The 13090-nt window shown below is 39.3% G+C and overlaps 1 protein-coding gene across 1 annotated transcript; it reads right to left on the reverse strand.

Annotated features, from left to right (window-relative positions):
- Nucleotides 1-1846: 1846 nt before the first annotated feature.
- znf217 (zinc finger protein 217) lies at nt 1847-7840 on the reverse strand (the record flags this gene model as incomplete). Its single annotated transcript, XM_010766143.1, has 4 exons — nt 7766-7840; nt 3513-4875; nt 3235-3342; nt 1847-3135 (listed from the first exon to the last, which is right to left on the reverse strand). Coding segments are annotated over exons 2-4 (2703 nt in total), but the record flags the coding sequence as incomplete, so codon positions are not given.
- Nucleotides 7841-13090: the final 5250 nt, after the last annotated feature.

Genomic DNA, 13090 nt, shown 5'->3' on the forward strand with positions numbered 1-13090 from the left:
ACTTAACCCAAGCCTTTCAAAGTGGCAGAAATACTAAATTACACAAAAGACTAAACGGCTCGTAAATGAGTTTACCTGAGACGTTATGTTCACAGTGTGTATTTCATCGAACCATTTATCAACCATCTGTATATTTCCTCCAAACTATAGTGATGCATCTACCACCTGATGACATCCAGGAATGACTGCAACTTGAAACTAAATAACACTTTCATTGCCTGAACAAAATGTAATGTCCAAAATAATACAGCATCGCCATTTGATAACAGAACTGGTGAGATTTAATATATATTACAGCGTAAGGATTTGAGGCACCACTATAGCAGATGAAAGCTGTTTTCAAAAAGGATAAATATTAACCAAACAATCGGTTCTGTGTTACAGTTAATGGTGCGCCAGAGGTGGCCTCAGCAGACTAACACAGAGACGCCTGACAAACACATGTAGTTATACAAGTCCGTCTAGTTATACTACAAATCAAAACATCCGTCTCAGATCGATAACTAGGAGCAGAGACTCAGCTGACATGATGGCTACAGCAGCTTTACAAAAATAACAGCGTGACAACATGAGGTAGACCACTCACACACACAGGACCTGGTACTGTGGCCTGTGTGTGAGCCATCAAGTTACTAAACAGAGAATCCCCACCCTTCAGTGCCTTGGAGAAGGGAAACACCACGATAGTGCTTCATTACTGCCTGTACATAAACAGTAAGTGAACAGAGCAGCAATTTTACACAAAATGTACATTACTTTATATATTTTTATCTACTGAAAGCTTACAGATATATTTATGTCATCCCACAAAGTGTACTGTTATGTCATAGACACTTACAGATATCTGAACTTTAGCGTGGGTCAAATTTGGATTAAGCAACAGTTTTGAATAGAAACAAATATCACCGTGTACACCAGTTGATCTTCAAAGAGAGATGATCTGCACTTTTTATCCAAAAAGAAAAGAAAACAGCCTCAGCCATGAAATGTCAATGCATCAAATGTCCCTCTTCTGAAAATCATATTACGTTTGGAGAGCCTAATGAGCACAAACCATCTCTCTTAGATCCTAATTTGAAAAAATCCTCCAAGAAATTATGGCTCAAATCTAATTATTTTCAATATGTTCAATTATGACTTTTATATCAGCACCAGGAAAAGCATTCTGGTCAGGGTTCACAAATCAGAAAAAAAGAAAGCTCTAGTTGTTTGTTCTTCAAAAATATGTGTCCACCTTTTTACCTTGGTGCCACTTTAGGTGCCTTTGTCAGTGGTCCCGTAGCGCTGGTGAGGGAAAGGGCCCGAGGAATCTCTCCTCTGGAGGCTGGGCATTGTGGGTAAGTGTTGGTACAGCACAGTTCTGCCTGAGGAGGAATATGATATGTTAACTCTACAAACCGCCAGGCTATGCAGACATAAAACTCATTTCTTTTCTTGATCCAAGGTTTCAAGGCTTTTACTGTCATTCGTACAGTGAAGTTATGTCGATGGAAATCTTAGGTCACAGGCTCCTCCAACAGTGCAACACAATAAAACAAATACAAGTAAATACAAATAAACATAGCAAACATAATACATGTCAACTTCATTTTCAATCTGTAAACAGGACGAGCAACTTCTACATTTATAAAGTTTTCTTTTTACCATGGTGTCTGTTATTTCTTTTTTTCCACTTATTGTGTTTTAATTAATAAAAACGTGTGCCTTCATTTTTATATAATATGAGAGTGTTCTCTTTTGAATTAATCTGCACTGTACTCTTGCTGTTGTAATACCGTATATTTCCCCGGTGCAGGACAATTAAAGACTTCTGAAACATACCTGCTCTGGGGTTGGCCAGCTGCCCGGGGTTCCCTGCGGTGCTGTGGTAGAGGGAGGCCAGCTCGTTGGGGGAGTAGGAGCGCAGGAGGTTCATCATGCCCCACTCAGCGTCCAGACTCCCTCCTAGAGCTGCGGACGTCTTCAGAGAGCTCTCGGAGGCTGTGGACGGACCCGGCATTTGCGGCATGCTCTTCCTCCCCGAGATGAGCATCCTGTTCCCTGTTGCTCCTCTGTAGCCCAGCATGTCCCCGGGGTCCGCCTCCCTGCCCGTAGGGACCCCGCCGTATTTTAACCTCTTGCCCGAAGGTTCGCCAAAATCCATTTGAGGGAGGTTTCCGAACCGGCTGGAGAGGCAGAGCCGGGCCGCATCCGAGTGCCAGATGACTCCGCTCCTCACCGGGTAACTCCTCTCCCCGATGCCCACCCTCTCCGGGGGGGCCGTGCGCTCCATGGTGAACTTGCTGCCTGCGTTTGGTTTCATCTTGACCTCCGTGTACCTGGAATATTCCTGATGTGTGTCGATGCTGCGCTGGGTCTCCTGGACAGCCTCCTGCACGGGTGCACGGATAGGAGAGGGCTTTGGGGGTTCGGGGGTCTTTTCTGGTGGTTTCGGAGGGTTGGGGGGGGGGGATTGGGTTCGACGAGGGTGGCGCCGGTCGATCATCGGAAGGGGGATGACGTCTTTCCCTTCGAGCGCAGGGGGGCAGCCTGTCAAACGTTTTACTTTCAAACAACCGTTCTTTTTCGCGCCGTCTGACTTGTCTCTATGAGTGAGCTTCTTGTGCATGATCAGAACCTCGGGGTACATGGTTTTGTACGCACACAACGAGCAGGAGATTGTTACCGATGCATTTTTGGGGCCGGCGGGGACGGAGAGAGACGCTTTTAAGGACAGATTTAACGGGTCCTCCTCGCAGTTTTCGTCTTTTACCTCCTGCATTTCCATCTTCAGGCTCACGGGTACGGGACACTTTATGAGCGCACTGTCCGTCGGGGAGTAAGCAGACGTAGCGGTCGAATTCTCATACTCTGCATTCATCTGGGCGAGGGGTTTGCCGATCTTGCTGCTTATGCTTTGAAATCTGTCCTCTGGCGTTCTGTTGGTGAGCGATCTGGCTGCGGGAACCCAGAGTTTGGATCTATTCGGTGCGGGACTTTCCTCACTCCCATGTTTTTTATCGTTAGGAGTGGGCGTGGGTTTGCTAGGGATGTCCACTAAGGGTTTGTCCTTGTGGCGGCGGTCCAGGTGATACTTCAGTGAAGTCTTCTGGGCCGCGGCGTAGTCGCAGTAAGCACACTTGAATGGTTTTTCACCTGAAACAAACAAAGATACAAACACCTAATTATAGCATAGTTTCAAATACAAGGCAGAATGATTTCCATTATTGAGTCATTGAAACGTGTTGAACATACCTGTGTGAGTCCTGAGATGAACCGTGAGGTAGTAGCTTGATCGGAAAGATTTGCCACAATAACTGCACGCTTTTGATCTGACCTTTGATCGATCAAAACCATCCTCACCTTTGAAAATAGACGCAAAAACATACATAGAGAGGAATAAGACAGTATAAAAGCAGGTGTTATAATCTCTCCCATCAGCAGGGGGAGCACTTGGTAAAGTTCTTTGTATGAACAACAACTCCTAAATCCCAATTAGGACAGTATGAGTATGAGAGTGTAATGTCATTTACCTGGACCCAGGTTTTCTGTCAACGCTGCTTCCTCAAATCCTTCCTCGCAGCCTTCTTCTGCGTGCTCAAATGAGCCTACTCTCGACAACTTCCCTTCCAAAGAGGAAGTGGGACTGTCTCCGCCCACTCGCTCTCGCTTGTGGACCCGGGAGTGGAGAACCAGCTGGTGGTAGGTCCTGAAAGTCCTCTGACATTCCTCACAAGTGGTTGGCCTTTCTTTGTGTTTGTCTTTTTGCATCAGAGACCTCCGCTTCGGCGCTGGGTTTTCTGCTACAGCCTGAGGTCGGAGCTCCTTCCCGAGGCCTTCTTTGGTGGTTTTGTCTCCTTGTCCCTCAGACCAAATATTATTTAACTCCTCCTTATCTGAGCCGCATTCCTCATTGTCTGTGCTGGCTTCCTGGCCGATATCTTTAATATTATTCGGGCCAACTGCTATCTTGCCCTTTGTTGCGAGTTGCCAGGCCTGATATGTGTTGAATGGATCCAGCTGGGGAATCCATTTTGATGATCTCTCTGTTTTTCCTAAAGAGCGAGGCATGAGGTTTAGACTGTGAAGAAAGGTTTCCTGTTTGGCAGTAGTGTCTTCCATTTCCTCGTTGTCTTTATCTTTGCCGGGTTCCACCTCTCGATTGTGTACCTTACTGTGCTCAGCCAAACTGTCATGGTCGGGGAAGAAAAAGCCGCACACCATGCACATTTTGTAAACAGTGCTCACAGGTCCTGGAGGAGTGTCCTGGACGATACCGTTGACCGTGGCGGGGGTCTCCAGATCTTGCTGGGACTTGCTCTTTGCTCCTGGTTTCACGTGCATCTTCATGTGGTTCTTCAGAAACCACGGCTCTCTAAACCTCCGTCCACAGAAGTTGCAGCAGTAAGTGAAGTAGTCCTTGTGCTTCCTCATGTGGGCCTCCAGCTCGTTGGCATCTTGCAACACCTGTCCGCACACGATGCAGCTGCGAACCTCCTCCTCCTCCTCCTCCACGGGGATGCTGCTGAGTTTGGACCAGGGTCTCTCTCCTGGGATCCTGAACTCTGCTTCCACTCTGAGCACAGCCGGCTCAGAGAAGGTGGAGGGGTGCTGTGTCAGAACGTGGGGTCCTAACTCGTCCTGGTGAGTGAACGTGTGATCACAGAACATACAAGATAGTGGCACACTTCCTCCTGATTGCAACACCGCCTTCTCTGAGTAGGTGGTGTGTGGTGTCATGCTGGAGCCGGGCCCTGGGGTGCTCGCGTTACTATAAAGAATATCTTGGGCAAGTCCATCTGGGCTCTCCACAAACGGTGACAGAGAGTGAGTTGGCATTTTCCTCTGAAGGGGGGGGGAGGGAACGCTGCACACACTGTCCGAGTTATTAGGGACCTGAAACAAAAGGAAAAGTATCTTTAGACTCTGCTGTATGTCAAAACAGAATCAGGTAGCTGCTACTGAATTGGAGATTGAATACATTTATAAATATACAGAGAGAACGGCCTACCATTCGACTGAAACAGGAAACAAATCTCTTAAGCAATCAACTGCACAGACAACTTGTTTCCTCTCTGTACAGGTCATTGATAAAGCATTCAGACATGGCTTTGTACTGCTCACAAGTATTCTTTTTACTAATTAACTTTCTTCGGTTTGGAAACTCAAAAGTGTTAACAATAATGTAAGTGGAAAATATCAAAGAGAGAGTGAAGTATGTAGAAAACATTAGATAAAAGCAACACTATATCAAAAAAGTCAGAAAATATCAGAACTATCGTACATTTAGATATGTATTTGCAAAAACAAAGCTTTAAGCTACAATTGTTTTTCAAAATAATTGTAGATGATGATAGTGAACTAAAGTTGAGTTAAGCTATTCAAATATCACTTAATTCAAACAATATAGCCTTTTTTTAGCCTTTCCTGGACAAAAACATACCTTTACTAAATTTGACAACTATGTTTTTTTTTCTTTTTAGTAAACCGAATGAAGTATTGGCACTAAACAACATTTAAAAAACAGTCAAACATGTAAGATATCAAACGTTTTGATGTTATACTGGCCAACAACGCCTGTCTGCCTCACATTGTCAATTATAAGGAAGCTCTAAGGAGTAAATAACCTTACATTCATTTTCCCTTTGTCTGACTGTTGAATACTTCCTGGTTTTTGGTCTCAGTAGCTCTTTTTGTGTGTGTATCATGAACTGATGACACAGATAGTACAACGTTGAAGAAATCCTAATCGACTTCTATGTTTGTTTGTCCCAAGGGTGGAGCGACTGGTAGAGCAAGTTCAATTAATACTAAAAGGTACTATTGCTACAAAAGCAAAACAGACAGCAGTCCACTTTAAAGTCTCAATATCTATTAATCCAGACTTTATTTAATTTAAATATACATTGAATAAGTATTAGAATGAATAGTTACACCTGGGGAAAGTAGTTGGTAATACATTGCTTGTTGTTTTTCATTGAACCACCCGTATCTCCTCAATAAACTTCAGCATTGCGGCAGGTTGTGCAACTAAGTACATTTACTGAAGTACTCTACTTAAGTAAATAATGTAGGTACCTGAACTTTACATGAACTTTACATGAACATTTTCACATTATGGTACTTTTACTTCACTATATTTTGTTGGCCAATGTTGTCCCCTGCATTTATGTTACATATTTAGTTACTTTGCAGTGTTAGATTAATAATAAACTGACACATACATTATGATATATTAGTATATGTTAGGCTTAACAGTAGTGAGAATTGAAGTGATAAACATATAAATGCAACATTAATAAAAAATTTAAAAAAAGTTTGCCGTTTTAATGTGCCTTTGTGCATAACAAGTACTTTTGGTATTTTTCTAATGCTTATATTTTTTTGGAAATGAAACTTAAGTACAAATTTGAATGCATATTTTGCTTGTATTTTTACCCTCTAATATTGCTACTTTTACTTAACAAATAATCTAAGTACTTCCTCCACCTTTGGTGCAAAATGTTACTATCTTTGAGAGGTGGGAAGTAACTATGTGCATTTACTGAAGTACTGTACTTAAGTACAATGTTGAGGTATGTATTTCCATTTTATGCTACTATGCTACAATTCAGAGGGAAATCGTGCCCTTTTATTCCACTGCATTTATTTTGTACCTTTAGTTACTAAATAGGATTAATGTTGTGAAATATAATCACCACTTAAATCAGACTTTAGTTACACCTGGAGTAAATTCACAAGCTACCCTGCAGTAATGTATACAAAGTCATTAAAACTAGCTGCACCTTTACCAGCTTTGATAAACAGACAATAATTATAATCAAAACATATCATATATTATTCTGAAACGGACCAATCTGCATAATAAGTATTTTTACTTTTGGTACTTTAAGTATATTTTGATACTTTCCTACTTTTACTTGAGTAACATTTTGAATGCAGGACTTTTACTTGTAACATAGTATTCCTACACTCTTCTACTTTTACTTATATACAATATCTGAGTACTTCTCCCACCTCTGCTATTTTCTTTACCATTATTACTTTGCCTTGTTGAACTTTTGACTTAACCCAGGTGGGACCATGCTACTGTCGATTATGACCCAGTGTGATTTTTTTTTAAAGAGCATGCCTGCTTTGTGTGAGGCAGCGTTAGCCACCTTGTTATTTAAGTAAGCTCAGTCCTCGTTAACACCACTAGTTTGCTATGGAGTGGGGGATGCTCAAAGTCACTTTAACATTACACCCTTTAAGTTTAATCAAATTAATCCAAAATCAAAGAATGTTAAGCGTTGTTGCTATAAGATGTCTATGTGTGTATAATAACCAGAACACGAGGGTGACTTCTTTTAAACGATCAACTTAAATATATCAATAATGGCTGATTTCTTCAAAGAATACGCTTTACATTGAGTGGAAACACGTTCCTCTAGCGAGGATTTCATGACAACAAATGAACGATACATTGTGTACTTACGATGTTGATTATTCATTTGTTTAACGCCATTTCTTAAACTAAAACCTCGGATAAAGTTAACGTAACCACGACAACGTTGACAAAAACAGACTCGAATTCTCCCTAAACGTTAGCACACTTTGTGTTGTCTTCGAGAAAACTGCAGAAAGTCACCAAACAATACCTTACCAAGTGAGAATTTCCGGATTAATAATGACACTTGATACTACGAGCGAGTCAATTCAGGAGTTCAGAGCGAAGTGTGTGACTTCTCGCTTCTTCTTCATTTCACATATACACGCCTTTTTGTTCTGGGGGAAAACAGCTCACCTATTGAATTGTTTGAATGTGAATCATATTTGTTCGAGTCCTGCTCCTCACTGTGTGCAGCTGTTGAACTCTGAGGCGCGCTCCCTCCTCTTCCAACGATTCTCACAAGGGGAAGATGGAAGCGCGTGCACGGCAACCCCAAAAAACCTATAGGGCAGTCACGTGGTCGACGAATAACATAAAAGGGATTTAGATAAGTGTAAAAACCTGGTAAAAACACGCGAATTAAACCGTAAATGTTATGTATTTCACAATGAGTGTCTTTATTATAGTGATGCCATTACATTCATACAAAACAATGAAACTGTCAAGCACAACACATACCATCTATGTAAAGAACCATAGCCCTTTGTTGTATGTTTTTAACATATTTTTTAAATATTAATAATTATATATTATCATTATTTTTGTTACGTGTATTCTTCTCTTCTGTATATACCTGTGCTTTTTTGTTAGTTTGTATTCGAAGACACTGAAAGCCATGTTGTTTGTACATGACTTTTTCCAATAAAGATCTTAATCAAGAAAAAAAACAATGCGAATGAGGTAGAAAACATACATGCGTAGGACTGATGTAAGACTACGAGATCTTGCTACGTCACCAGATACAGGTATGGCTGTTTTGGACACTTATTAACTGTCATGTATATTAAATCACCCATAATACACTTCCATTATACGACAGTCTAATGTGTTATGTCTAACTGTGTTTACTTCACTGACTTTGGCCGAGCTCGTATGATAACGCGTCTAAAAGCTACTTTAATGTATATAAACAGTCACCGAATTGGTTTCTTTATGCAGATTATGGCCACAGGCTACACAACAACACTGTTTCTAATGTATTGCTGCAGTGAACCTACCTAAAGTGTAACCCTCCGTCCACGCTCTCACGTCATGCATCAGCCACCATGTGGAGATGGGGGAGGGGTGCCTCAAACTTTTCACAGTTACATGAGGTTTTTTTCTTCTTTTTTTTTTTGCAGAAGCAGGTTGGTCGAGTGAGTCATGATATAAATCGGCTAGTTCCCATTTATAAAAGATGCAAAAAGTACCTTAAAGTATGACGGTTTTATGTGTAATTTGATTTGTGGTGACCTAAAAAAAATAACTTTTATAAAGCCATATGCAAATGCATGTGTTTGATCATCAAGAGAGGGGGTGGATCCCTAGAGTCCCTACAGCCTAGATAGGGGCATGTCCAACCTTATAAACTATTCTAACAAGTCTAATCACAATACTAAATTATGACAGGGATAATGAAAAGTCCCTATAAAGTTGCATTGACACAAAACACCCCATAACATGAAAACACTGATTTGTATAAGATATAGACAATCACACCCACTTGGTAATGTGAAGTTAAATAGAAAGCCCCTCCTCCACCCTAACAAACAGACACCAGGCATTGATGGCAGCCTAAAGCCATACATTGTATAATCAATGAGGATATTCAGTAGACTTCAGTGTACATTCATTATTGAGCCACACACACACACACACACACACACACACACACACACACACACACACACACACACACACACACACACACACACACACCCTAGTGGCAGTAATGTCTCATAAAAAGAAATAACATTTTATCAGTAACCACTCCCAGTTAAGGAACAGTGAACAAAGACAAATGTTTTTAGCTAGATTGTTTTCTTACCCTCCCTCTCGTATAGGCAGTGATAGGGTTTTGCCTTTAGGCCCATATAAAAAATGGTTTTGTTATACTTACTGTTACAAAACAGGTCAGACCGATCTGCTGTTCCTAAAACACAATCTGCTGGTTTGACAAGCAGACGTCTCCAAAGGCACCAATGAAGGCCAGATACAGAAAGAATAGCCCTTGTCATGTATAAAACATATCTTATAGTAAAAACAATTGTATAGTTTGTTTCGTAACTTCAAGTATTGGGTTAAATAGGCCATGTGTTGCATAAGATGTGTTGGGGAACTTCAGTTTTTATTTTATTTTTGTTTTCTATTTTTATATCTCCATTATCATCAATATACTTACTATATATACTTTTTATTATATTTTCATAATGTCGTCTTATTTGTTTTTGATTTATTTTGTTGCTTTTTTCTTTTGTTTTCTTTCCTTTTTTTCGCCATTATCGGTATTATTTACATATAATATTTATTATTTAAACCTATTTATTTTTCATTAATTTAGTGCAGTTTTCCTTTCTTTTTTCTTTTTCGCTGCTTTTAATTGATATATTCATATCTTAAACTGCACTGTAACTTTTACTATCTTTGCTTTTTAATGCCATTTTCTTAATGTCTTTCATTTTTGTAAAGCATTTGAATTGCCTTGTCCCCCCAAAGGTAGTTAAAGTCATTATTGCGGTTAAAGTCCCCTCGTAGGTGGTTAAAGTGCCCTACGTGTGGCGTCTTGGTTTCAAGACCCTGGTTCGCGGAGGACACCAAAAAAGTCCTAGAAAAGACAACTTAAACTTAACTAATGTGCATTTAAAGAGAAGAGGAATAGTTTCGGAGAAAACTAAAAAGGTACAGGAATTAGTTTTGGTTTCAAGTCCCTGGTTCACGGAGGATACCAAAAAAGTCCTAGAAAGACAAGGTAAACTTAACTATGTGCATTTCAAAATAAAAAAGAGGTACCGTGGGGTCAGATTATAATTTTCCAAAGGGGGGTTCGTTTAGCATGAAACACTTGAAATAACTAAAGGACAAGTTAACAAAGAAATGGAGGAGATAGAAAACTATTTCTACTAAAAAGTTAGCAATGATTGAGAGTCAGAGCTAAGTGTACTGTCACTTTTATTCATGTATCTTTGCTTTTAAGTGAGTGTTTTTAAATGTCATTTTATAATATGTTTCTTAATGTCTTTCATTTTTGTAAAGCACTTTGAATTGCCTTGTGTTGAAATGTGCTATATAAATAAACTTCGTTATCAGTAATATTATACATATTGTATTTATTATTTTTCCACAATGTCCTTCTTTGTGTTTTCATTTATTTAGTTTCATTCTTCTTCCATTTTCTTTGATTTGTGTCTCCATTATCACAAATATTTTATTATATAATACTTATTCTTTTAATCTGTATTTTTCATTCAGTCAGCTGCGTTTTTCTTACATATTCTCTTCCTTTTCCTGTACATCAAATATGTATACTTTTTTTCAATATGTATTTCCATTCACTTTGGTGCGTTTCTTCAGTTGGTCACTTTATTTCAATGTTCTGGGTTGGAGGATTTCGACCTGTTGTATAGCCATTTTAGTTAACATATTCACCATGGCATCAGTTGTACATATTGGACTGATGAATTACATTTAAGTGTCACATTTTAAAAAGATACATTTAAATAAAGTGTCTTCAAAAATACCAAAAGATAGCCCACATGTTCTCCCAGTACAGTGTTGAATCATCCTGCATTCAGTTGCCTTTATTAGGACTCAACCACTTACATGTTCTTCCCTGACTTGTGATACTGATTCAGTACTTTGGTATTCCTTCCTCACCCCAAGATCCTGTTACACAAACAAGTCTAGTATGTTAATCAAAGGCACCACATGTGACACGTGGAGGCCTCCCGCTCATTTCCTATTGTTCTGCGGCCACAAAGGCTCTGTGAAAGGCTATCAATCTGCAGAAGCATGATGAAAATGCCAGGAGATGTTATAGCCTATCATAAAAAAAGACATCTATGTGGAGGTGGTGGTAGCTTTGTGTTTAACCAGATTTTCTTTCAATTATAATGCAGTTGATTACATAGCATTCATTTTCTGAAGTGGTATTGACAGCAACAAGTGGGCGAACATTGTTTACTGTTCACTGATTCAATTAACCGTGTCCTATTGTTTGACTTTATGCTAATATCATTTCTCATCCACAATCCTGCAAACTCATTGTCTCAGATTGTTTAAAAACAACAACATACATGTGTGCATTCAAACCAGAAGTGTGTACCTTTTAATTAAAGGTAAAGTGGCAATCTTTGAATGCTCGAATTAGTAATGATGTATTCAGGAGACAGACAGCCTGAGAGGAACCGGATCAGCGAATGGGGAAAGGCTGAGGTTGCTTCTTTTTGTCTCGACGTGCCAGGAGCAGCTGACTGCTTTGTTCTCCTTCAGATTCACCGCCCGGCTTCTTTCATAATCCTGAGAGACACTGATAATATATTATCTCCTTTCTCACCCCTAGCCGGCAATGTTAAGTCAATGCAACCAGCTGTTGTGTCGTGGATCATCAGTGTGACACATTTGATCAGGACCAAAAAGCATTCCTTTTTTCTGAGTAATGCAAATATTTGACATACTTTGTATATTTCCTGAGGAGATATTGAGGATGTGCTCTTTGTTCTGCTGCTAGTGCGCTGCTGTCAATTCAATACTGACTATTTCAGTATCCCATATTGACCCATATAATACAATATATAAAAGAAATAAAGTCTATAACGTAGAGGACTGGGAAAATACACTATGATGAAGGTATACAGAAATAAACAAATATGCAGATAACTATTGAATAGTTTCTTAGCCATTATTATTTAGATAAACATAGCGAGAGTTATGCATCTGTTGAATACTGCTATTTGGAATATTAGGTTTTTCTAATCATCAAAACAAGGAGAAACTAACAAAATGCTGTTTTCCTGTTCTTAATCTCAAATATAAAATACAGCGCCTGGAAACATGTGAAAAAATCTTACATTTAAAATTGGCAGATTAGGATGCCACACCTCGGTTTAGACGCATTTGCTCTGTAGTCAATCATTCTGATCCGTCTGTGCTATGAGAAACCTCATCCTAATGATGCATGTCCATGAGTCTGAGGCAAACCATATGTATTCTAGATGGATATCTTCATGGCTGATCATCTAAATGTAATAATCTACATTCATCAGGAATGTTTAAAAACCATTTGTCATGCATTTGCTGTAGCAGAAACATATAATCCCTTGTTACGGGCCGCATTTGTTCAATGATGTTTTTCTTTTAAACATAATTTATACATCAAAATGCAATTTACCATGTCTGTTTACTCGCGAAACACTCGTCAAGACATTAACCGGGTACAAAAAAGGAAATGAAAGCATTTCATCTGCTGATTGGCTCTAATAATCAGTTCCTGTACGTTTGTATTTCCACATGTATATCTTTTACTTTTTTAATGCTATTTTATTTCTATTTCAGAAATATTTTGGATTGTTTATTTCTAGTCTTTTTCTCTTATGTACATTGCCTTGTCTTTTTATCCCGCTGCAACGCAAACATTTCCCAAATTGAGATCAATAAAGTACTTCTTAATTCATCTTATTTAAAATGCTTTTTTAACTGAACATA

Source organism: Notothenia coriiceps, unplaced genomic scaffold (genome assembly GCF_000735185.1).
Source record: "Notothenia coriiceps isolate Sejong01 unplaced genomic scaffold, NC01 NC01_scaffold00003126, whole genome shotgun sequence".
NCBI classification, from domain to species: Eukaryota; Metazoa; Chordata; class Actinopteri; order Perciformes; family Nototheniidae; genus Notothenia; species Notothenia coriiceps.